Source organism: Rhinolophus ferrumequinum, chromosome 3 (genome assembly GCF_004115265.2).
Source record: "Rhinolophus ferrumequinum isolate MPI-CBG mRhiFer1 chromosome 3, mRhiFer1_v1.p, whole genome shotgun sequence".
Taxonomy (NCBI): domain Eukaryota; kingdom Metazoa; phylum Chordata; class Mammalia; order Chiroptera; family Rhinolophidae; genus Rhinolophus; species Rhinolophus ferrumequinum.
The window spans coordinates 8,814,563-8,840,252 of NC_046286.1; the positions used below are offsets into that span (position 1 = coordinate 8,814,563).

Consider the following 25,690-nt stretch of genomic DNA (forward strand, 5'->3'; position numbering starts at 1 on the left):
GCAGAGGTGATAGGGGACAGCCCTGTCGTGTTCCTGAATGTAGAGCAAAGGGCTTCAGTTTTTCACCGTTAATTATGATATTAGATGAGAGTTTGTCTATATGGCCTTTATTATGTTAAGGTATTTTCCTTCTATACCTATTTTATTAAATGGTGTGTGTTTTTTTGTTTTGTTTTGTTTTTAGATTTTATTGGGGAAGGGGAACAGTTCTTTATTGGGGAACAGTGTGTACTTCCAGGACTTTTTTCCAAGTCAAGTTGTTGTCCTTTCACTCTTAGTTGTGGAGGGTGCCATTCAGCTTCAAGTTGTTGTCTTTTCAGTCTTAGTTGTGGAGGGCACAGCTCAGCTCCAGGTCCAGTTGCCATTGCTAGTTGCAGGGGGCGCAGCCCACCATCTCTTGCGGGAGTTGAACTGGCAACCTTGTGGTTGAGAGGACGCACTTCAACCAACTGAGCCATCCAGGAGCTCAGCAGCAGCTCAGCTCAAGGTGCCGTGTTCAATTTTAATTGCAGGGGGCACTGCCTACCATCCCTTGCGGGAGTCAAAGAATCGAACTGGCAGCCTTGTGGTGGAGAGCCCACTGGCCCATGTGGGAATTGAACTGGCAGCCTTCAGAGTCAGGAGCACGGAGCTCTAACCGCCTGAGCCACTGGGCCAGCCCTAATTAAGTGTTTTAATCATAAATGGATGTTGTATCTTGTCAAACGCTTTTTCTGCATCAATTGTTATAATCATATGATTTTTTGTCCTTTATTTTGTTTATGTGATGTATCACATTGATGGATTTGCCTATGTTGAACCATCCTTGTGCCCCTGGGGTGAAACCCACTTGGTCGTAATGAATAATCTTTTTAATGCATTGTTGTATTCAATTTTCTAGAATTTTGTTTGGGATATTTGCATCTGTATTCATCAGAGATACTGCTCTGTAGTTTTCTTTTTGTGTGTTATCCCTACCAGGTTTTGGTATCAGGGTAATGTTGGCCTCATAAAATGAGTTGGGGAGTATTGTCTCTTTTTCAGTTTTTTGGAAGAGTTTGAGGAGAATAGGCATTAGATCCTCTTTGAAGGTTTGGTAGAATTCACTAGTGAAGCCATCTGGTCCCGGACTTTTGCTTTTGGGAAGGTTTCAGATGACTGATTGAATTTCGTTACTGGTGATTGGTCTGCTTAGATTTTCCAGTTCTTCATGGTTCAGCCTTGGAAGGCTATATGTTTCTAAAAACTTGTTCATTTTTTCTAGGTTATTGAATTTGGTGGCATATAGTCCTTCATAGTATTCTTGGATGAATCTTTGTATTTCTGTGGCATCCATGATAACTTCCCCTCTTTCATTTCTGATTTTGTTTATTAGTGTCTTTTCTCTCTTTATCTTAGTGAGTTTAGCCAAGGGTTTGTCAATTTTGTTAATCTTTTCAAAGAACCAGCTCTTTGTGACATTAATTTTTTCAATTGTTTTTTGTTCTCTATTTCATTTAGTTCTGCTCTGATTTTTATTATTTCCTTTCTTCTGCTGACTTTGGGTTTTAATTTGTTCTTCTTTTTCTAGTTCTTTAAGGTGTAACGTGAGGTTATTTATCTGGGGTTTTTCTTGTTTCTTGAGATAGGCCTGTAATGATATAAATTTCCCTCTTAAAACTGCTTTCACTGCATCCCAAAAATTTTGGTAGGATTTATTTTCATTCTCATTTGTTTCTATGTATCTTTTGATCTCTCCTCTTATTTCTTCTTTGACTTGGTCATTCTTTAAAACTATGTTGTTTAATCTCCACATATTTGTGGTTTTTCCTGCTTCCTTTTTGCAGTTGATATCCAATTTCAACGCCTTGTGATCAGAGAATATGGTTGGTATGATTTCAGTCTTCTTTAAATTTGTTGAGGCTAGTTTTATGTCCCAGTATATGGTCTATCCTTGAGAATGTACCATGTACACTAGAAAAAAATGTATAGTCTGATGTGCTAGGATGAAGTGCTCTATAAATGTCAATTATGTCCATTTCATCTAATGTGTCATATAGGGCTGCTATTTCTTTATTTTCTGTTTGGATGATGTATCCATAGCTGTCAATGATGTATTTAGGTCCCCTACTATAATTGTGTTTTGGTCAATTTCTCTCTTTAGTTCTGTTAGTAGTTGCTTGGTATATTTTGGTGCTCCCTGATTGGTGGCATAAATATTGATGACTGTTATGTCTTCTTGTTTTATAGTCCCCTTTATCATTATGAAATGTCCATCTTTGTCTCTTGTTACCGTTTTTATCCTGAAGTCTATCTCATCTGATATCAGTATGGCCACACCTGATTTTCTCTGGATACCATTTGCTTTGAGTGTTAATTTCCAACCTTTCACTTTGAGTCTATGTTTGTCCTTGTAGCTGAGATGTGTCTCTTGGAGGAAGAATATGGTTGGGTTTAGTTTCTTGATCCAATCTGCTATTCTGTGCCTTTTTATTGGTGAGTTCAGTGCATTTGTATTTAGGGTGGTCATTCTGTCTTTGGTTTTCTGGTAAGACTGTGTCTCCATTGTATCTTTGCCTCTTGTTGTTATCTATTATTTCTGTGTGGTGGTATTCTATGATTTTTCCCTCTTTTCTTACATTATATATTTCAGTTCTGGATTTTTTTTGAGTGGTTACCATTTAGTTTATGTAAAAGAAAGTTTGATATTTAGAGTATTCCATTTTCTTCAGAATGTTTACTTTCTCCATTCCCATATTCCGGTCAGGCCTTTACTCTCCCCCGTTATATGGTTTGGTTGCCACAAATTATCCCTATTGATGCTGGTCAAATAGCCTCCTTCATATTTCTTGTAGTGCAGTTCATGTGTTAGAAAATTCCCTCAGCTTCTGTATGTTGGAAAGGTCTTTATTCCTCCTTCATATCTAAAGGATATCTTTGCTGGGTATATTATTCTTGGCTCATAATTTCTCTCTTTCAATAGTTTGAATATTTGATTCCACTCTCTTCTGTCTTGTAGAGTTTTTGCTAAAAAAACTGATGATAATCTAATGGGTTTTCCTTTGTAGGTTGCTGTCTTCTTTTCCCTGGCTGCCTTGAGGATTCTTTCTTTGTCGTTAATTTTTGACAGCTTCAATACAATGGCCTTGAAGAAGGCCTGTTGGGATTGAGGTAATTAGGTGTTCTATTTGCTTCTTGGATTCGAGGATCCAGTTTGGTCCACAAGTTTGGGAAATTCTCATCGACTATTTGTTTGAATATACTCTCTTTTCCCTTCTCTCTTTCTTCTTCTGGTATGCCCATTATTCTTATATTGCTTTTTCTGATGGAGTCAGAAAGTTCTTGTAGAGTTCTTTCATTTCTTTTAAGTCTCAAGTCTCTTTCTTCTCCCATCCATGTCATTTCCCGATTTCTATCTTTGATGTCACTGATTGTTTCCTCCATCTGGTCAATTCTACTACCTAAGTTGGCTCTTTCATTCTTCATTTCTTTTGTTGAGATCTTAATCTCCAGAAATTCTATTTGGTTCTTTTTTAAAATTTCAATCTCTTTGGTAAAATGTTCACTTTGTTCTTTGATTGTGTTTCTGAGTTCATTAAACTGCCTATCTGTGTTTTCTTGCATCTCGTTGAGTTTTTTAAGAACTGCAATCTTGAATTCTCATATTTAAGATGTAAGTCACATATTTCCATGTCTTTAAGTTCACTTTCTGGAGATTTTTCATTTTCTTCCTGAGCTGTCTTATTACCTTGGTTATTCATGGCAATTAATGATTTATTATTTCTCTTCCTAGACATCTACAGGAGTGGGCTTTCCAACAGGTTGATAGAAAGAGGTCTTCCTTTGTTTTCCAGTAGGTGTTGGTTGAATGTTTTATTTTCTCTCTGACTGCGGTCTTTTATTCTCTCTCACACTGTAGTGTTATATTTTCTCTGCACTATTCCGGCTTCTCACACAGTGGAGGAATTTCCTGGAAGGCGGGCTTCTTCTCTGTGAACATTCTTCACCTGGGTCATAGGGCGCCACCTTCATGTGGAGAGCTTTTGAAGTTCCAAATCTCTTCCTGCACCAGATTCAGAGCCCATGTGTTTCAGCAGTTCTGTTTACTCCTGCAGGGATCCACCCAGATAGGTGGGGACAGGGGCGGGTGCGTTGTGAGAGGTGGCCCAGAGCAATGGCAATGACCACCACCACAGCCAGTTCTGCTTCCACGGCTCCCTCCCCTTTGCCAGAACTTGTTGGGCTGTGAGTCCGTGTCTGTGGACCACAGTTCTCAGAACTGCAAATATTCTGTTCTTTTGGTCTGACACTGCTACTGTTCCGTTTCTAGCACTGGGCAGGTGGGGGCAGGGCGAGCTCTGGGAGGGTAAGGAGGGGGTGGCTAGTCTCAATGCTTAAGGCTTCCATTCTCTGCAGCAGTGAGGGCTTAAACCACCGTTTTCAGTCTTCTTCCCTCAGTCTTTGGTCCGAGGTCTCTGCCGTGAGCGTTGGGTTCAGCTGTGTTATATGTTGTCCCCTCAGCCCTGTGGGCCATAAGCGGAGCCCTAGCAGTCTGAGTTCTTCCCTCTCCTGCAGCTGCAGTAGTTCCGGGATGCAGCGAGCTTGGAGCACTGAGCTATGTCTACGTCCTGCACCCACACGGTCCTGTCTCCGCATTTCTCCCTTCCTTCCTCCCCCACTCAGGCAATTTGCCCACCTTTAGGTGATTTCAGTAGTGGGCCTCTTTGTCTTGCCTGTCTGCTGCGCAGGGAGTCCTCTGTGGAGTTATAGTTGTGCAATTTGTTGTAAATTCCAGGGGAGATTTCAAGAGGCTCACCTCACATTGCAATTTTTATGATGTCATCGCTGGTCATCTTGATAAATACAGAAAAAGCATTTGGTAAAATTCAACACCAATTCATGATAGAACTTCTAGAAAACTAAGAATAGAGTATCAGATAAAGAGTCTGTATATAAAGCCTACAAAATACACTGCATTTAATCGTGGGATATTGAAAGGTTTCCTTCTGAGATCAGGGCTTAGCCAGAAAGTGGACACTGTTCAGTGCTCAGGAACACCCCAGATACTCCCACCTCATTAATATTTTGGAACACAATACATCAGTCTATGTTTACTTAGAAAACCTGGAGGAATCCTAGTAAGGATCAGAGTGGAAAGAAGGGGAAGAGTGAAGGGAAATAGAGGCCATGGAATGTAGCTTCTGAGGAGCTACGTTCACAGAGGAGCGCATGCCAGTCCTAACCTTGTCTGGATCCAGCTCACTGTACTTGCCCCTTATTCCATTCCTCTTGCCTCCCCCGGCTATTGATCTCCCTGCTTGTCTGGTTCTTATTTTTCCTGATCATAGTGTTGTCTCTCCGTTTTGGCATTGAACTCATTGCTAGCCTTCAGTAATGTCCTTCCTGATGCAACTCAGACCCAAGAAGTAACAGAAATATGCTGGAGACACTTCCATATTTTAAAAACTATTAACTGCTGGAATATAAGCAGGCAGAACTATATTCTTCTTACTCGGAAGATGGTATTTTTCTAAATATATGGATTAGCACATAAATAAAAATATAAATGAAAACAAAATGAAACAAAATTTTTTTTTCTCAACTTGAGATGGAAAACAAAATGAAAAATGAAGCGAAAATTCTTCAGAGAAACAGAAATAAGTGAAAAACAACAGCAATATGTTTCGTATGTCCATGGCACACTCCACCTGGGCAGCTTTGCCAAGGCCACCTTCAATGTCATCTCCAGAACCTACAGTTCTGACTTCTGGAAAGAGAAGGTATTCCCAGGTTTCCCTGTAAAGAATTCACTACCTTGTAAAGATCCCAACATCCGAGTATCTGTGCAGATGACCCAGGCTCTGATGGTGACTACCACATAGTGTTTCTACACAAGAAAAAATCAAGTGAACTGAACCTGAAGTTATGACTCTAAAATATTATTTCAAGTTTATAAAAGATATTGAAGATGGTAAAAAATAATCTTAAATAAATTGACAATCTGAAATTTATTATTTCTTTACTTGTATTAGAGTTCACCAGAGAAACAGAAATAATAGCATAGCTATGTATAGGTATAAATATATAGATAGATATATATATAAAACGTATTATGAGAGATTGGCTCATGGGATTATAGAAGCTAAGAAGTCCCATGATCTGTCATTTGCAAGATGGAGGTCCAGAAATACTGGTGGTGTAGTTCTAGTCCAAATACCAAAGACCTGAGAACAATGAGAGCCAATGGTCTAAGTCCTAGTCTGAGACAGAAGGCCCACGAATCGGGAAGTGCAGAAGATGGACATCCCAACTCAAGCAGAGAGCAAACTTACGCTTCCTCCATCTTTTTGATCTCAGTGAATTGGAAGATGATCACCCAAATTGGTGAAGGTGATCTCCTTAACTCAGTCTACCAATTCGAATGCTAATCTCTTCTGGAAAAACTTTCGTAGATACACCCTGAAATAATGCTTGTCAGCTATCTGGGCATCACTTATCCCAGTCAAGTTGACACCTAAAATGAACCATCACACTTGGGAAGGAAATCACAAAAATAGAATTTACTCCTTGGAAAAATGAGCATGACAATAACATTTAGTCTTATTGGGACCTTGTTTCGTCTTGTTTAATAAGCTAGTTAAAGCTCTTTGTTCAGATTCATTTACCTTATTAACTCATAGTGAGGCCTTTCACAGCATAGCATTTGTATTAAAAATGCTATCCATACAGGGGAAAAATTCTTTCATGTGCAGGGTTTTTTGTTATTTTCTTTGTAACCAAAATAGGACAAAGGTAGACTTATTTAATTTTTTAATGCCACATCTTTTTTTCATAGCAAGTGAGAGATCATGTCTTTTAATTTCACTTTCCTCATCACTTGCTCTCCCAATGGATCTTCCTTGTGTCTTAAGATCAGCATTCACAGTAGCATAAAGGCTGTACTTAAATTCAGAGGATGGACTATAAGGAGATAGATAGTTGAAGACTGAACCTTTGGGAATCCTCACACTTAGACAGGCAGAAGGATCAAAGGAGAAGTAAGAATTCAAAGCCAACTGGCTCATGCAAAGATCAACCAGCCCAGTGTGTCTATTTTAACTAATAACAAACATTGATCTACAAATGGGAGAGTCTGCCAGGCATTCAAAATTCTAACTAAAAATTTTTTTCTTATATTTTATAAGAATATTCTTTATATCTTACAAACATATAAAAAGTGAATGTATAGTCTTTTAGATTGATTTTATGGAAAGTATCATACTCCTCCATCGTGCCACTGTTAGAGACAGGATACCTGGATGGACCCTTGGTTTGACTCAATATATCATTTCTGACTTTTATACTCTTTTTTTCTTATCACTTATTCATCTCATAGAAGTCCTGAGAAGGTAAATGCATATCACAAATATGCAAATTACTTTGCTTTCACTGAGTAACTTCAGCTATGTAAGTTTAAAAGGATTGATCCTTGACTGCTGCTCTTCCATCTGTAACTCTCTAAGGAATACCATTTGATTCTCCTCTTTCAATCAAAGAGAACCCATTATACCTCCAGGACTTGCACAAATTATGATCATGACTCACCAAGTTTTGAAAATTAATGTTCATTTGTTACTTTTATTTTTTATAAACAAAGCTTCCTATATAGTCCTCAAAATTCTTAGTCACCTCTTTCCACTTAGAAAGGGGCACATTCTTTCTAACATTTATATAGTGATGAACTCTTTATTTTTAGGTGACATCTCTGAACCATAAATATTTCCGCACACACTTGGAGGACAGCCTTTCCTTGGGCCGACCCCTTCTCATTGAGGACATTCGTGAAGAGCTGGATCCAGCCCTGGATAATGTATTAGAAAAGAATTTCATTAAATCAGGCACCAATTTCAAGGTGAGCTTTGAAAAAAGAAGAAGAAAAGAAAAAAGAACAATGGTGACATCTACTTATCTTTTTGAGCATAGCAGTAAAGGCAATTTCTTTCAGGTGGTAGTATTTGGTACACTGGAAAATAAATAATTTCCAAACTCATATTCGGTGTTTATACAAAAAACATAGTATCTTGGTAAAAGTAGACATTTGGCCAAAACTAAACAATATATTAAGGAAAGACATTGTCTAGTCATAATAATAAGATATGAGTGTTGGGCCGGCCTGGTGGCTCAGGCGGTTAGAGCTCCATGCTCCTAACTCCGAAGGCTGCCAGTTCGATTCCCACATGGGCCAGTGGGCTCTCAACCACAAGGTTGCCAGTTTGATTCCTCGAGTCCCGCAAGGGATGGTGGGCTCTGTCCCCTGCAACTAAAGTTGAACACGGCACCTTGAGCTGAGCTGCTGCTGAGCTCCCGGATGGCTAAGTTGGTTGGCGCACATCCTCTCAACCACAAGGTTGCCGGTTCGACTCCCACAAAGTATGGTGGGCTGCACCCCCTGCAACTAGCAACAGCAACTGGACCTGGAGCTGAGCTGCACCCTCCACAACTAAGACTGAAAGGACAACAACTTGACTTGGAAAAAAGTCCTGGAAGTATACACTGTTCCCCAATAAAGTACTGTACCCCTTCCCCAATTAAAAAAAAAAAAAACTTAAAAAAAAAAGATATGAGTGTTACACACAGAAACACACACACACTATATATATGTATATATATACGACTTTGCATATATATACACTAATTTGCATATATACACACACACACACACACACACACATATAGTAGCAATTCCAATAAAATTGATTTTCCAAGCCATATATACATCTATATAATAAAACCTGTATTTTCTCACTGGAGAAAATGGCATTTTAATAAAATCTGTGGACATTGATTTGTTCATTTCTCTCTTTATTAACTTTCAGTCTAAAGTCATGGACTTTGCTGGAAGCAATGGAATACTGTTCCTAGTTATTGGTTATAATTGTTTGCAGTATGTGTTTCTTTTTTAGTTGATATCATTCTCCACCTTTAGGCTTCTTTGGCTTATTTTTTTTTTTTTGATTGAATGACAGCATTTCTAATTGAGTATTTTCACTTTGGACAACTTAATTTTATGATTATTAGTGACTAAGTAACGAATGCAAGTTTTCTCATTAAAGAAAGATAGATTTATTTAGGAAAAAATTCTTCATAGTGTGAATTCTTTTATGTAAGTATGCCATACTTAACTGCCAGGGAAGGCTGTAGAATCACTGTTTCTGAAGGTCTTTTCAAAGACCCCAGATTTTTCTCTGCCATGTGAAAGCATGGATAGCTGAGAGTGTGGCCGCCCCTTAGTGGTGTGGTTTTCATTCACGTGCAGGATTAAGGTTAATTAAAGATTTAAGTCATTTAAAAATGTTATAATTTCCATCAGAATTTTCCATAGCAAAATCTGTTGTTTTTCAATATACTGCAGATTGTAGTGTTTAAGATAAATGCTGTATTTCTTAAAAATATATTTTTAAAACATATTTTAAAAATATTTCTGAAAAAATATGTTGTCAATTTTTCTTTGAAAACTTCATTAACCCTTTCTGTTGTCAAATCTGCTTCAGATATGACTGAAATGCAAAAAGAAATAACACTTTCTATACACATGATAATTTCCATAATAAGAAACAATTTTCTCAAGTGGAAAAAAACAGTCCAATCTTTGACTGAGTTTTCCTGTATTCAACATTTGTTTGGGATAAATTTTTTATTTAATTTGCTTGGTGTCATGGCTAAAAACATCTTCAAGCAGGACCACAAATCTAAATTATTCTAAAGGAATAGGCTTTATTATAAATTTTAACAACTTTCCTTTGCAATTCATTCAAGTTTCACAGCACTGACCTTTGGTAAATTCTTTCCTAAATTGAACCTATATTCCTTGTCATGTCCTTTAAGTTTTTTAAACTTTATATTTGAATTGATATAGGTAAAAATCGGTGATAAGGAATGCGATATCATGGATTCATTTAAACTTTATATTACTACAAAGTTACCAAACCCGGCCTTTACCCCTGAGATCAATGCTAAAACATCAGTCATTGATTTTACCGTTACGATGAAAGGACTTGAGAATCAATTACTAAGGAGAGTAATTCTAACAGAGAAACAGGTAATAAATCTCTCAAGGTAAAGAACTTAGGACTTATAATAAACCATAATAAATGTTTTAAATGTATTGAGAAATTGTTACACATATGGAAAAAAAATTAAGCAACTCCTATTTACCTTCGTTAACATAAATATTTGGTTTACAGTCTCAAGTCCTGTCAAGAAATCATGTAACCAACTCACCTCTTCTCCAACTCCAGACACACACACACTCACACACCACTCTTTCCACTTCCTACTTCTGTCTTTAAACCTTTGGGTATATTGACATTAATATCTATAGTCCTGTGGATGGATAGTTTGTGCTATACCTGAAAAATTCAATAACATAATGATCCTGGAGAAAAAGAAATTCCTCTGAATGAGTATTAGTACCACTACAGTAGTTTCAACTACTACTGTCTGAGAATCTAATAATATATAGAGCCATACTTTTATTTTAATTACATGAAATTTGCACTAAAGCAGAGAAATTATTTTACAAGATTAAACTAATTTTAGGATAAAGCTCAGAAAATAGTAAATGTTATGCATAAAATATACTTGCATAAAATATAATTTCATATATTTGCACATATAAAATATATTTGCATAATATCAGAGAATGTTTATATTTGCTTAAATATGATTAATTTTAGTAGTAAGGGTTCAAGGAAAAGGCAAGATTAGACATAATAAGACCAGAGAAGCATAAACTGGGAGGGTGAGAAAGACTGGACCAGGAAAGGAGTAAAGGCAAAAGATATGAATCGATGGCCATAAACACAGAGGAAAGACATTCAAAAAGGGAAAGAGAAATGATACACCAAAGAAGGAGAGAGACTCAGTAAAATGAGCCGGAAAATCCTACCTCGTTAATAGAGATGTTTAGCTTTGGGCAGGCCCTGGAAAGGTGGCCAGCCTGGTGGAAGGAAAGGGGCATAGTCCCAGCTTCCACTCTGACTTGCTGTTTGATCTTAGTTAACAACAAACAATTCAGGCTTATGCATTCCAGAAAGGAAATCCGTTCCACTTTCACAACCAGGCAGAGAAAACATGGGCCCCTCAATTCATTGCCTCCATCACCTCTTAGGGCCACATGGTGTCAACTGTTGAAAATTAGTATTTCCTTCATGGTCTGCCTGGTGCTGCAGTCTGTTCTGGGGTGATCCTTCACTGGTAGGACCCCCCATGCAGGCTGTGCTAACTTCTGTAAGGCGGGTCACTCCACTGTGTAAGGAAGGCTACAGTCCCTGTCCCCAGAGCGCCCCACACCCATTCTTCTGGGCCTTAGCTTTTTCTTCAGGAGATACACTAAGGTGCTCACACCAACCTGCTGGAAAAACCAAAATGCACACGTAATCTGCAGGAGGACATCCTGACCATAATGTGTAACCCTCCTGACTCCTGCTCTTACACTCCCATTTTACAGACGAATAAATGAACATTGGAGAGAATCGGGTTTTAACCTATAAGAGCACATGGACTTCCCACCCTGCCAAACCTCCTAGATAAACTTGACCACTCATGCTGTATATCTCACAGTTGTCCACTGTACCATGACACTTGTTTCTCCATATCATAGTGAAGAGGAAGTTAACGTGATTTCATTTTGTGCACATATTTTTATACTGCCACCCGGGGTGCCTATTTTAATGAAAACAGTTCATTAGCTATTTCCCTGCAAACAGCCATGACCTTCCTCACCACCCAACAGAATCCTACAAACCTCGTAGTACGATGGCAGTGTACACTGGTCTTGGAGTTGGAGAACAACTGGTGTTGGGCCTGTCTCTGCCAGTAACTAGCTGTGCCTAATATATTGGGATATTTGGAGTTCATATTTCTGGGTCTTCAGTTTCTCCAACTGTAAAATGAAGTTGTTGAACCATATTCAGCACACTTCAATTTAACAAGTGTTTATTGGGTTGAGTCCCTTCTCTGCAAAGCCTCAAGACAAGGGCTGGCAAGGGTACAAGAACGAATAGAAGTTGCTGCCCTCTAGATGCACAGAATCTAATTAGAGGGACATAATCTACACGCAGATTGTGATGCAAGTCAGAGTAGATATGCGGATGAATGCTGTGCTGTGGCTTTTGATTGACGAACTGGTTTCGGAAGACTTTCTGAAAGTGGTGGGATTTTTGAAGAATTTTTTCAAGACACATTCTCAACTAAGTAGTTTAAAAACACCTTCTAATATAATTCTAAGTACAATATGTGATGTGTATAAGATCAGAAAAAAATGCTATAAACAATGCTACAGAGCCAATTTCAGTTTACTGTATATTTAGCAAGGATATTATATCCATGTTAAATTTCCTGAGTTTGAAAGTTGCACTATGGCTGTCTAAGAGAATGTCTTGGTTCTTAGGAGATTGGCTAAAGCTTTTAGGGATAAAGGATCATGACATCTGCAAATAGTTCAGCAATAATAATAATAACAATAATGATAAGATATATATATCTTATGTACAAATATCTCACAAAGAGTGATAAAGCAAAATGTTACTTGGTAAATCGAGGTGACAGGTATACGAGAGTTCATTGTACAAGTCTTGCAACTTTTCTGAAAGTCTGAAATTTTTTAAAAATATAATTTAAAAAACACATCATTTATGTAGGAAAAAAATACCTTCCAAACATCAGTTTAACTCTGCTGGAAGAAGGAGCTGCAAAGCAACGGAAAATGGATTTGTATTGGCAACTGGCTGTGGCAAACCAGGTACCTGGAGTACCCATAGGCACGTACCCAGCCAAGAGCTCACACTTGGCTTGCATGGCCTCTTGGCTTCTGGATAATTGATTAAAAACTGTCCAGAGAAGCAAAGATACAGAAAGATTGATTTGCCTCCCGAATAATAGTAATTTCTTCTGTCATGCAAAAGGCACTTTGGTTTAAACTTTTAAAAATTGGTAATAAACACTAGTAAATTGAATTTGCCATAATAACTGGTAATTAAAGTTGGGATGTTACTTTTTGTTTCTTAATAACAGGAGTTAGAGTCTGAGAGGGTTAAACTTTTGGAGGATGTGACTTTTAACAAGCGGAAGATGAAAGAACTTGAAGATAACCTCCTCTACAAATTAAGTGCTACAAAAGGTATTGTGTTATAAAGAAGTCATCAAACAATAGGTTCTGAATAAGGATATGTTATCCCTCTTTTCAATGCCCTTATGAGTACAGGTGTTAGGAAATAGTTATCAATGCAAAAATAAGTGAGGCAATTTCCATCTAGACATTAAAAAGGGATGGCAGAGAATCTGATTTTTGACTTAGCAAACGGAGTCTGAGCATTTGAGGATAACAACAGTTTTCTTGATATAATTGCTCTCTCCTGAGAAAAATAAGGACTCCCAGTAGAAGTAGGTAGCTCATAATAGGCTAATTTGCTTGCCCCAAGGAAACTAATGTGCTCAATCTACTTTTTTTTTTTTTACATTGACTCTTTCATTTGTCATTGAAATGCATTTACCACAGTGGGTTATGACATTTGTAAGCTCAGTCGAAGGCACTGAAGCACCCAAGGCCCAGCTTACTCTGATCTGACTTGCCTCCCTCTTAGAAGTCAGGAATAGGGTCTCCTCTGGGCAGTCAGATCATACCACACTCTGATTTGGGGATGGACTCTCTCTGAATATTCGAAAATATTTTATCCAAAGGAAAAAAAATCAACAAACACTATATTGCTCCATAGTAGACAAATTAGAGCAACCTGAATTCCACCGTTGATTAGCAGTCTCATAATGAATACTTGCCAACAGCACTTTAATCCTTGGATTAAAAAAAAAAATCTTAACTTCCTTGAAGTACATTCTGCATCAGTCTCACAACAGTCTCTAGCACTGCTTTTAAGGTGACCTTGGGGAAAAGTCCTTGTGTTCTGCCTTACTTGCACTGCCTGTGCTGGTGAAGTTGTCCGTCTCTTGGTCCAGTGACTTCTCCCACCATTTGGATGCCTCTGGATATTCTAAATACTAGCAAGGAGAGCTGAGGGCTCCTCACCAACCCAGCCAGAGTGTGCTGGAAGTTAATCACAATTTGGACTTCCATAATAGCCGTAGCAGGCCCACCAGAGTGACTTAGCACCTTCCTATAGCACTCATTCTAGGGTAGACTGGAACACTGCTATTTGCAGATATCGCGACCATTAGTTCAGCTTGTCCAAAGTGTGTTTCTGAGTCTTAAAATTGAAGTTATCATCATAGATGTATTATTTCTATTAAAAACACTAATGAAGGCTAAAACTAAAATTAGGATTTTTGTTCCTGGTGAGACACTTCCACTAGCCCCCAATTTACTCTTGTTAGAGGCACAGAGGGACCAGAGTCCTCAGTGGCAGAGACTGTTCCACTACAGCAGGAGCAGAAAGTGTACCATTCAGCTGCAATCTGGTGTGTAACATTTGGGTCAACTCCCACCATGAGAAAAGCTGGCTGGACAAACCAATGATGCTTTGGAGGAAACCCATACGGTGATAATGGAGGTGAAAGCCATGGCACATAAGGAACAGCTGAAACCACTGGGCTGAACGGAGACATGATTTTGTCTTCACACATTTGAAGACCAGTCATGTGGGCTGACTTGAGAACGCCTTTTTGCAGATTTCCAGGCAGAGTTGGGGGGAACCCCTTGCCAAGTACGTTTAGAAGAATTCAGGCATCAGATAGTGGTTGGACTAGAAGCCTTTTGATGTCTTAAGATTCTGCCCACTACCCCATGGTCTTTGAAGAAGTGGAGTTGAAAATTACCAGGATGATTTCAGAAGTACTGCATCTCGCTTTCCGGCTTGCCCATCTCATTATCTACAGTCTTCCTGTTTGGTTTTTAGGTTCCTTGGTAGATGATGAATCTCTCATTGGCGTCCTCCGAACCACCAAGCTGACAGCAGGCGAGGTCAGTGAAAAGCTACACGTGGCTGCGGAAACGGAGATCAAGATAAACACAGCTCAGGAAGAGTTCCGGCCGGCGGCCACCCGCGGGAGCATCCTCTACTTCCTCATCACGGAGATGAGCATGGTCAACGTCATGTACCAGACCTCCCTGGCCCAGTTCTTAAAGTTGTTTGACCAGTCCATGGCCAGGTGGGGCCTCGCTCCCCTCGCTCCAGAGCAGTCACTTAAAACGTGTGTTTGTACATACTCGCTTAGAAAAAGCTTTTCACTTCTTTGATTTTTAAAATGCCTTGCAGATCTGAGAAGTCTCCACTACCTCAAAAGAGAATTACAAATATTATTGAGTACCTGACATATGAAGTTTTCACATACTCCGTCAGAGGCTTGTACGAAAACCACAAATTCCTCTTTATACTCCTCATGACCCTGAAGATCGATCTTCAGAGAGGAACAGTGAAGCACAGAGAGTTCCAGGCTCTCATTAAAGGTGAAGGGTTTGGAATATGGAGGTGACATGTAAAGGATATTGCTTTTGATGTGCTCTTTGATGTACTGTACACCCATTTTTACAATACATAGAAGAAGTTCTTTATTTATACCTCTTTCTTTCTGATTTCCATTCATTTTGCTCTGATTCTTCAAGATAACTTATTTCAGGTCTATGTTAACGCTATGATTTTTAGTATATAATTAAGTGTAGGTTGATCATTGTCACCCATGCTTAGGAGATCCGGATGCCAAAGGAAGGAAGAGTGATGCTGATGATACGCTTTCTGTTGCAAGAGAGCAATTAATTCCTTAAGCAAGGGAGCATAATGACTTCTAAAACTGTAAAAACGGCGCACTTGTATTTCAGATTTGAAGTTAATCCTATACATTGCTTATCTCCATGTTAAAAGTATAATTAAGAAGACCAAAGTATTTTCATTCAATTCAGTGAAACAAATATTTATTGAGCATACTATGCAAACCCACCATGCTAGTGTTTAGGATACAAGGATAAATCAGACATTGCTTTAAAAGAAGTAACAGTCTCATAATGGGAATAAAGATAATTTAAAAAATAACTGCAAAATGAGGCAAAATAACCTAAGTGTTATTAGAGAGCTAAGAACAAAGTGTTAACGTTTAAAAGGAGGGAGAGATTACTTGTGGTTCATGAGATCAATACAAGCTCCTTAGAAAATATAGCTTTGCGGGTTAAGCCATTAATTTTTCTGATTATGTGATACATTGGTAAAATGTTCCAATTATTATTTTTTTGCTCTTTGTATGTAGTTTAATAAATCATTTTCTGGCTACCCCCTCCCCCAAAGGAAGAAAGTGGCATTTGAAATGGACCCTGAAGGATAGATAGAAATGAAGGGAACATCCCATCCTGAGACAGAACATCATGAGAGAAGAAATGAGTGCAGTACGTAAATGTGAGCCTTGATTCCTAGAGGAAAGATTTTCTTGATTTGGTGAAATAATGAGTTGTGTGAGGTGGCGGTGTGATCCTTTAGCAACCTTTTATTGCCCTTTAGGAAGATGACTGTGGCAGACAAGTATAGGATTAGAGAAAAGAGGGTCAAAGGAGTCTGTTATAATCTCCCCAACCATTGGTATTGCATTCCCAGAATAGGGTAAAAACAATGGCAATGGAAAGGAAGAAACAGATATAAGGGTAGAATGGACTGGATGTAAGAGCCAAGAGATGGGTCAGAAATGAGTCTAAGGCTTCTGGTCTGTGCAAAGATTTCCAGTCTGGTTGGTTGAAGGAGGAACTTGTTTGAGGAGTGTTAGAGTAGGGAAATAAAGAATGTGATTTTTGTGACCTCAGTTTAGTCAGGGTAGGCTAGATTTTGTGGCCATAAAAACAATACCAAAATTGCAATGGCTTAACACAACAAAGGCATACTTCTCATTCACTCTCTGTCCCACATGCTTGTGATGGTCATGCAGGAATCGAAATTGCTTCCATAATTACTATGGTGGAGGGGTGGGATGCTGGCTCCTAAAAGTTACCCCATGCGTGACACATGTCACTTACACTCCTATTTCATGAGCCAAAGCAAGACGTATGGCCACATCCAACTTCAGAAAGAGCACAGAAATGCAATCTGCCATCTGCTCGGGAGAAGGGGAAACTGAATGTTTTGAACAGGTCTGATGACTACACAGACATTTGCATTTGAGATATCCAGCAGATGGTTGGAAAGGATAGGCCAGACAATTTAGAAGTCAGAAGATAGAGCATAGAAATAACCAAAGCCATGGGAACAGAGATCATCTAGGAAGAAAATGTAGAGTATTTCCAAGTTCATACTACAAGGTGATAAGATGTGATACACTTTTACCCTCATCATCCAATTTATAACAAGAGGCAGTAACCTGTAACTTCTTATTACTCTATCATTCTTTTTTATATATATATATAAATTTTATTGGGGAATATTGGGGAACAGTGTGTTTCTCCAGGACCCATCCACTCCAAGTCATTGTCCTTCCATCTAGTTGTGGAGGGCGCAACTCACTGGCCCATGTGGGACTCGAACCAGCAACCCCATTGTTCAGAGCTCGCACTCTAACCAACAGAGCCGTCCAGCCACCCCTACTCTATCATTCTTACTTTACTTCTTAATTTCCATTTTGGAAACTTTGTAAAGAATTTTGCATAATCACTGAAATTTCTTTGACGTTTTATTTCTTGTCATTCAAAAGAAAATGGAATATGTTATCTGGTTCATATTTTTCCCTTGGGTCCAATACATCTGGAGAAGTTGGTGTCCTAGAGAGTATGTAGGAGTGAGACAGTAAAGTGTGTGCAGGACTAGGAACCAGGGAAATGAAATGGACTCTGCCACTGACTAGCAGTGTGATCCCAGAGAGTGATCACCTGGTACCTCCATGTACAAGAGGCTGTGCAGGCCCAGGGGAATTGATAAGTGTCACCTGGGAGAGATGGGGCAGGCTCTATAGAAAGGGTGTACAGGCTCTATAGAAAGGATGTACGGGTGTATGGTGTCTGTAAAGTTTCAGTAAAATGAGCCTGAATTTACCAAATCTAGAAAGCTACTTTGAGTCACTTCAGTCATCTTGAAGCCCTCACTTGGACTTGGGGCCACATCCTTAGTGTTTGAGGCACTAAAGCATGTGGGAATCTAGGCAGCAATGGGAGCAAAATGGGCCTCACAACTTAGGAAAGCCTCCTATCTATCTGTGGGATGTAAGTGGGATGGGAAGTATATTTTTGGATCTTTTCTTGTTGGTGAGCTGGCTTTGCTTCCTGAATCCCATCTGCTGGTATGACCCCTGGGAAGGAGACAGATAGGACACAGAAAGAGGTAGGAAACGTGGCCCCTTGATCCACAGTGGGTCATGGAAAGGACAAGGAAGTCAGAGGAGACGGAGGTCCGATGCAAAGATCCTTGTCTCTTCCCTGTCTCCTGAGGCAGGTGGGTAGAGGAGGGTGCTCAAGATGTATCCAGATAGAAGATGCCCCTGCATTCTGCACAGAGCCACATTCAACATGGAAGCTGCGTTACAGCGTTGGTGAAGGGATTGGCTAGATGGGTAAGCCTGAGCTTTGGCAAACAGGAGTGTGGATGTGGAAATGTTGAGAGGGCTGGCTTACAGCAGAGGCTGGGAGTTCAAACCAGAAAGCTTAGGAGACTTTGTAACTGGAGTCAAAGGACCAATCTGTGTGGATAATAGCCCCATGTTGCTATAGGTCAGAGAGGATTTGCTCAGGGAATACAGTACAGGGATCCCACCCTGTGACTGAGACAAGTGGCGACTAGAGGGCAGCATGCAGGTCTAAGGCATGTCCACATCAAGACATGGTCCCGTCACGCCTCACCTCTCCCCACCCAGCAAACCTAGCCAAACCAGAGCTATTACCTGAAAGAAACAAAGTATGTAAATCAGAGGAGATGAGAAACACAGCAACAGAGCAGGGAAAGAATTGGTGAGGAGAATTACCTTTGGCAGAAAAATAAAGCGAGCTGCACGTCTGGGTTGTGGTGAGAGCACATCTGTGACCCCAGTTCATAAACTTGGAGAGTCAGGAAGAACCAGACTGTACAAGACACAGAGAGCCAGGGAGAGGAGTTTGGATTTAATTTGGTTGGCAATAAGGAGCCATTGAACGCTTTACGAGCAGGGAAGTAGCATGAATAGAGCAAATTAATCTTTAGGAAGATTAATTTGGACTGTATAATAGGTTGATTGACAGAAGTATAGTCAGCTCAGGAGTAAAACAGTTTAGAAAAAAAACACTAAACTGGCTTATTGTACCATTTGTATTAGTTTTGAACTGGCCTACATTTTGACCAAATTATTTTTTAAAGCATGATATGATTTGGCTTTTAATGTTTTTTACAAAGTTAATAAATATGGTCCTTAGATCATTGGTATTTTTTATCATTTTGAACTCAGTGCTTATGGGGGAAGGAAGAAAGACTTACTTATCCTAGGAGAAATATTTGATTTCCCAAGAGTGACTGTCACTTTGTATCAATTCCTCCTTGTTTTCTGCACTATTTGGTAGGTGCCTTTGATTTTCTGCTTCAATTGAGAATGTCAGACACTTTGAAAAGTGAAATAAATCCCAGGGACAATCCTGCATCATGAGTAACTGATATACCTGTTTCCCCTGCCTGGTTATTTTAGAAAGGTATCATCTTTCTTTTGTTGTCAACCATGGACAAAAGACACATTAGGGGTGAGCTCTGCTTCTGGGTTGGATGGGACCTGAGCCTTTGAAAACAGAGAGAGTTAATGTCAAAATCACAGCCAATGGTTACATAGTTTTTACCATGGACCAAGACTGTCCTAAGCTTTCTGCATACAATAATTGATTCTAATCTTCATAGCAACCAATCTGGTAGATTCTATTATTGCACCCATATGACAGAAGAGGAAACAGAGAAATTGAGTTCTTTGTCCAAGTTTATGCAGCCAGCAAGTGGCAAAGCCAGGATATTTATGGAGAACAGGATGGGCCGTGATCATTCTGGTTTGGTTTAGGTGCACAATATGTTTGCAAACACTGTTGTAGCTCAAATGTCCTCTACTGATGTCTTTGAAGCTTATGGTCACATGAAAACCTTTTTGTTTTGTTTCGTTTTTTGATACAACCAATAAGAAAAGGATGACTTTGTCTCTGTGTTAGAGAAGCAGACTTTCTTAAGTCTGCAGGTGACTCTAGGGGTCGCTTCTATAGTAAACTCGATTTTAGCAGAAACAGTGCAGAGTAACGTTTCTCTGTCACCAGGTGGCATGTGGTGGGGTGGTGGGAGGAAGGTGTACATGTTCTAAACGTGTGGCACTCAGAATCACTGACCCCACTGGTGGAGCAAAGGGATTTTCATGAAAGGAGTACTGCAGCTCAGTCACCTTCTCAGGGAGATGCCAGAGCGGGAAGCAGAGCCCTGCAGGTCCCGCCACCGCTTTTGTTGCCCAAGAGTTGATATATGAAGTGGAGGGAGTCAATGAGTTAGTTCTTCAGGAAGATTATAGGATTTAAAAGTTCTGGAATCATTAAGAAGTACAAATTGGTAATTGTGAAATAGTCACGGGGATGTAAAGTACAGCATAAGGAATATAGTCAATAGTATGGTAATAACTATGTATAGTGCCAGGTGGGTACTAGACTCGTCAGGGGACTCACAGCATAAATTATATAAATTTCTAACCACTATGCTGTACACCTGAAACTAATATAAAATAATGTTGACTATCAACTGTAATTGAAAAATTTAAAAGGGAGGGGGAAGGTAAAGGGGCGTAAGAGGTTCAAATCTCCAGGTATAAAACAAATAAGTCACGGGGATATAATGTACAGCATGGGGAATATAGTCAGTACTATTGTGATAGCGTGGTACAGTGTCAGATGGTTGCTGGACTTATCATGGTGATCACTTCTTTAGGTCTATAAATGTTGAATAACTGTGGTGTACACCTGAAACTAATATAATATTGTATGTTAGCTATATTTTAATTAAAATATTTTTTAAATATTCAAAACAAAAGTTCCAGAATCACTATTTTGCATACATCTGAATTAAAAAACAGAGCTGGAATTATTATGATATTAATGAAATATTACTAAAGACATGCAATGGAGGAATTTTGACATTGTAAATATAGCCATGTATCTTGGTGAAAGATTGTCACATTGGGTGTGCTCATTTGACTTGTGATTTGCTTCAAAATATGATCCAACACTATAACTTACATTCTTCACTAGGCTGTGTGAGAGCAAGAGCCTTGTTTCGTTTTCTTTGCTTTCCCAGTGCCTGGAATATGCCAGATATATAGAGGGTGCTCAATAAATGTTTTCAATAAATTAATAAATCAATGATTTGAACATTAGTTACCCGTTTAAAATGTACATGTGTATTATATCAATCTATTCATCTGCCCATCTTGTTGACCTGGTAACAATTAGTATTGAATACCAAACTGCTGGAGGAGAGATGACTAAGAGATTTTTAAGATCACACTCGAAAAGATCGGCCTATTCACTGATATCAAAATTATACATTTCAGATTGTTAAAAAAATAATAATAAATGAAAAACAACCACAATCACCTGAGTTGCAGTCTGTATCTTATAACATGGTATAAATCAGTAAATAAAACACTATGACTTGAAGGAAATGTACCACAAAAAGATAACCACATTTTCTGTAATGTGATTATTTTCCAGTTTTTCCATGTTTTCTGTAATATGGTTATCTCGTTTTTATTACTTAGAAAGTAAATTTCTAAAACTGAAGCACAATCTGACCTGATCCCGCTGATGCCTTTCCCCAGGGGGCGCAGCTCTGGATCTGAAAGCCTGCCCTCCCAAACCGTTTCGCTGGATCCTCGATATGACCTGGCTGAATCTCGTAGAGCTGAGTAAACTCCCGCAATTTGCAGAAATTATGAACCAGGTAACAAAGTGCTGGATAAAAGTACAGATGTGTAAACCCAAACACATCTGGGACAATTTAATTGGGGCTTCCTGGTAACAAGTCCTTCACCTAAAGGAGTCAACACAATAGTGTAGCTCGAAGGCTCTGTGGCTCTCTGGGGATATCACAAGGAACCTTTTCACAGGTGCAGGCTGCTGCCTTTTCCTTCTGTGTGGGGCGCATGGGCCATTCATAAGCCTGCTTGAATTGCTGTCAGAATCAGGCCCAGTGGGTGGACCCCTTTATTGTAGACTACTGACATTTTTACATTTTCACTTCTGCCTATGATTGAATAATTTGTGCACATTTGAACTTCACACAAATTAAGAGGTTGAGGTCCTTTTTAAAAAAATCCATTGTTTTCATGGTGCAAATACAAAATGGTAAAACAAGTCCTGATTTACCTGTTGTTTTCTTATTTGAAAATGTAAGTTGGTTATTGTGGATTAGTTGTCCATTCACCTCTAAGTGGAAAACAATTATGCAACTCAAAATAAAGATAGTTGTTTATTACCTGGGTCTGTTGGTTACTGCCTGTCACTAATGGAGGGCCTGCCATTCCAGTGTCGAAGCTGATAATCCTCTTTTTTGTGACTGGGGATGATGGACAAATGAGGTAGTAGGTAGACTGCAAGTTGGCAGAGGCCTCATGCCGTCATCAAGTGGTTCCCTCCCCCTCAGCCCCTCCCCCAGCGCAAACTGTGTGTGTCCATGTAGTGGTCTCTCTGAAACATTGTGTAGACTCTTCACCTATTTATACCTGATTCGATCAGAGTCAAATGGATAAAGTCCCTGGATTCCATCTGTGGTGGACAGTAAGCTTTGTTTTGTAGCAAGCCCAAACAAATAACCTTGAAAACCAAAGTGGTCTTAATCTGCTAGGAGACTGGATAAGGGAGACCTTCACGCACCACTGGAAAAGTCACTCAAAAGCCACGCCCTCTGCTGACAAGCTGTATTGATACAAAGAGATGCATTATCGTTTGCCACTGTCGGTTAGATGTTAAGTACTGCTGGTATAGAATCTGATAGCTACTACTGCCTACTATGACGTAAGTACTTTGCAATAACAGTCACCGTGCAAGGGAAATATTATTGACGCCGCTTTAGAGATGAGGAAACTGAGATTCGAAGAGGTTAAGTACTCGCCCAAAGCCACATGGCCCATAAGTAGCAAAGCTGTAATTTGACCTCATGCTCTTTCCCTGACAGCAGGAATTATTTCTCTCCAACTCCTTTTACACCACTGGGTGGGTCAGACATGAGGGGAGGATTCGTTCTCAGGAAACGTGCAGCTCTGCCTGGGGATCTGCCATCAGTTGGCCGTGGTTTGGGCCTGTCTATGGGAAGGAAGGGAAGAAGTAGAAGATCAGTCTCCCAGCTGAGTGGGTGTTGGGAATTGAAACAAAAATAGCCTCGAACAGCAGCTGCCCTGCCATGTCATCTTAGGCCAACTGTTTAACACCGGGAAGTAGTTTGGATAACAGGACTGGCTGGAAAGGGAGTGGGAAATGGAAGTGGTTGGCAAGGGGTTGGAAGTTATCCCACTGCCCATCACAGATGCAGCTCGCTCTGGAAGCTCCACTGTGCTAGAGCCAAACTCAGCAGATGGAAGGCTAGTAGGCTGGGGATAAACACCTTTTTTTCTTGTACTTCCATCTCTCTAGCCACTGTTGTGGAGGAGGCCTCCACAATATTGTGGAGAGGGCACTGTGGGTAGCAATGAGCAGGTACCAGCTCAGTCGGCGGAGCTGCAGCAGCACCCAGGCCCTGGGAGCTGCATGCCAGGCAGATTGTTTGGGAGCAGGCAAGTGGGGAGAGCCACTGAACCAGAAGTGATGTGTGACACGGAGCATTGTCATGATGGCACACTTTAAAACACACCTTCTCTCAACCGTAGCTCACACCTGACTGACTACACCGAACAAGTTGAAACTTGTCACATATTGTTACTAAGTTTTGCCACTTCCCGTATTAAAGATCCTGCCTTTCCGTTGGATGGCACTCGGCATCCAACGGAAAGGCAGGTATTTTGTGATCACAACAGAAAGGCTCCATATCATACATGACTTCTGGTACGGCGATTTCTGTCAAATAAGAACCTTATGGTTTGTCCTCATCCATCTTATTCACTGGATCTGGCACCACGTGACTTCTAGCTCTTCCTCAACGTGAAAATGTCCATGAAAGTTAAATGTTTTGAATCGATTCAGGACATCGAGGCAGTCACAATAGCACAACTAAAGACACGAAAGAGAACTTCCAGAACTGCTTCAGAAACTGGCAAGAACAATGGGATAAGTGGGTTCGAAGCAAGGAGGAGTATTTTGAGGGGGATTAATGGCAATGTGTCTTTTACTGCAATATTTTTTTTTTAATTTAAACATTCACTGTACTGTTCGATCACACCTCATATATAATGAATTGTTTGCATGATGTGGACTTTCGACAGTTGTTTAATCTCTCTATGCCTCAGTAAAAAGTGGCGATAATGGAAGTAAAAAAGGACAATCTTTGGATACGTATTATTTGCTATATAGGCATTTTCCATTTGCTACTAGTGCCTACCCTGCATGGCTTCTACAACATGCTTGCAATCACTGTGGGAAATGGAAGTGGTTGGCAAGGGGTTGGAAGTTATCCCACTGCCCATCACAGATGCAGCTCGCTCTGGAAGCTCCACTGTGCTAGAGCCAAACTCAGCAGATGGAAGGCTAGTAGGCTGGGGATAAACACCTTTTTTTCTTGTACTTCCATCTCTCTAGCCACTGTTGTGGAGGAGGCCTCCACAATATTGTGGAGAGGGCACTGTGGGTAGCAATGAGCAGGTACCAGCTCAGTCGGCGGAGCTGCAGCAGCACCCAGGCCCTGGGAGCTGCATGCCAGGCAGATTGTTTGGGAGCAGGCAAGTTTTGAAATTGGTTTTGACTGTACTTGGGCTTCATGGAGCTCCTTTTAATGCCTCTGAAAACCTGCGGTTCTCTCCATGCTTCTAAAAGAACAGGTGCTTGAGACCAGCTCTTGGGGAGACTGCCTCTATTCTTAGGTTTAAGGTCTCAAGGCAGAAGATCACTAGGAAAATAAAAATTTTGATTTTGTCATCTATCGGTATTTTAAGTACAGGTCACCATTTAGAGGTTTGATTACCAGAATGGTCTATATCAGTGGTTCTCAATTCAAGGGCAACTTTGTGCCACTCCCCACCCACCTGAGAGCACTGGACAATGTCTGGAGACATTTTTGATTGTCACAAACTTGGGAGAGAACTGTTACTGGCATTGAGAGCGTAGAAGCCAGGCATGCTGCAAAACATCCCACAATGCACAGGACAGCCCCCTCAACAAAAAAATAATCTGGCCCCAAATGCCAATTGTGCTGAAGTTGAGAAACCCTGGTCTGTTTTTTTTCCTGCCCAATCATTTAGTGTAATTGATTCATGGTCCTAATTTTAGTGAATAGTGTAGAAAAACAATGGTTAACTGAAAGGAGAATAGTATATCCATGTTATTTGAGGCATTGATTCTGAAGAACAATATAAACTGTGTGGTTATGTTTGAAAAATTATGTGCCTATAATGACCCTCTAACGTTATTCAGAATCCTCTCCAATATATTCCAATTGCACATATTCCTATGGCTTGATAATTGACTTGTTTATTTTAGATATCTCGTAATGAGAAAGGATGGAAAAACTGGTTTGATAAAGATGCTCCAGAGGAAGAAATTATCCCTGATGGATATAATGACTCCCTGGATACCTGCCGCAAACTTTTACTTATCAGGTGAGAACAGGTATTAGCAGAGCTAGAAGCATCACTTATCATGTTGTCAAATCAT

The 25,690-nt window shown here is 39.8% G+C and overlaps 1 protein-coding gene across 1 annotated transcript in view; it reads left to right on the forward strand.

The window, feature by feature from the left end:
* The window catches only part of DNAH8 (dynein axonemal heavy chain 8), a 335,302-nt gene that overhangs the window by 236,672 nt on the left and 72,940 nt on the right, over nt 1-25,690 (forward strand). The window contains 7 exon segments of the mRNA XM_033102419.1: nt 7,694-7,849; nt 9,854-10,036; nt 13,012-13,117; nt 14,847-15,099; nt 15,207-15,397; nt 21,712-21,833; nt 25,517-25,635. Of these exon segments, the coding sequence (XP_032958310.1) occupies nt 7,694-7,849; nt 9,854-10,036; nt 13,012-13,117; nt 14,847-15,099; nt 15,207-15,397; nt 21,712-21,833; nt 25,517-25,635 (1,130 nt within the window).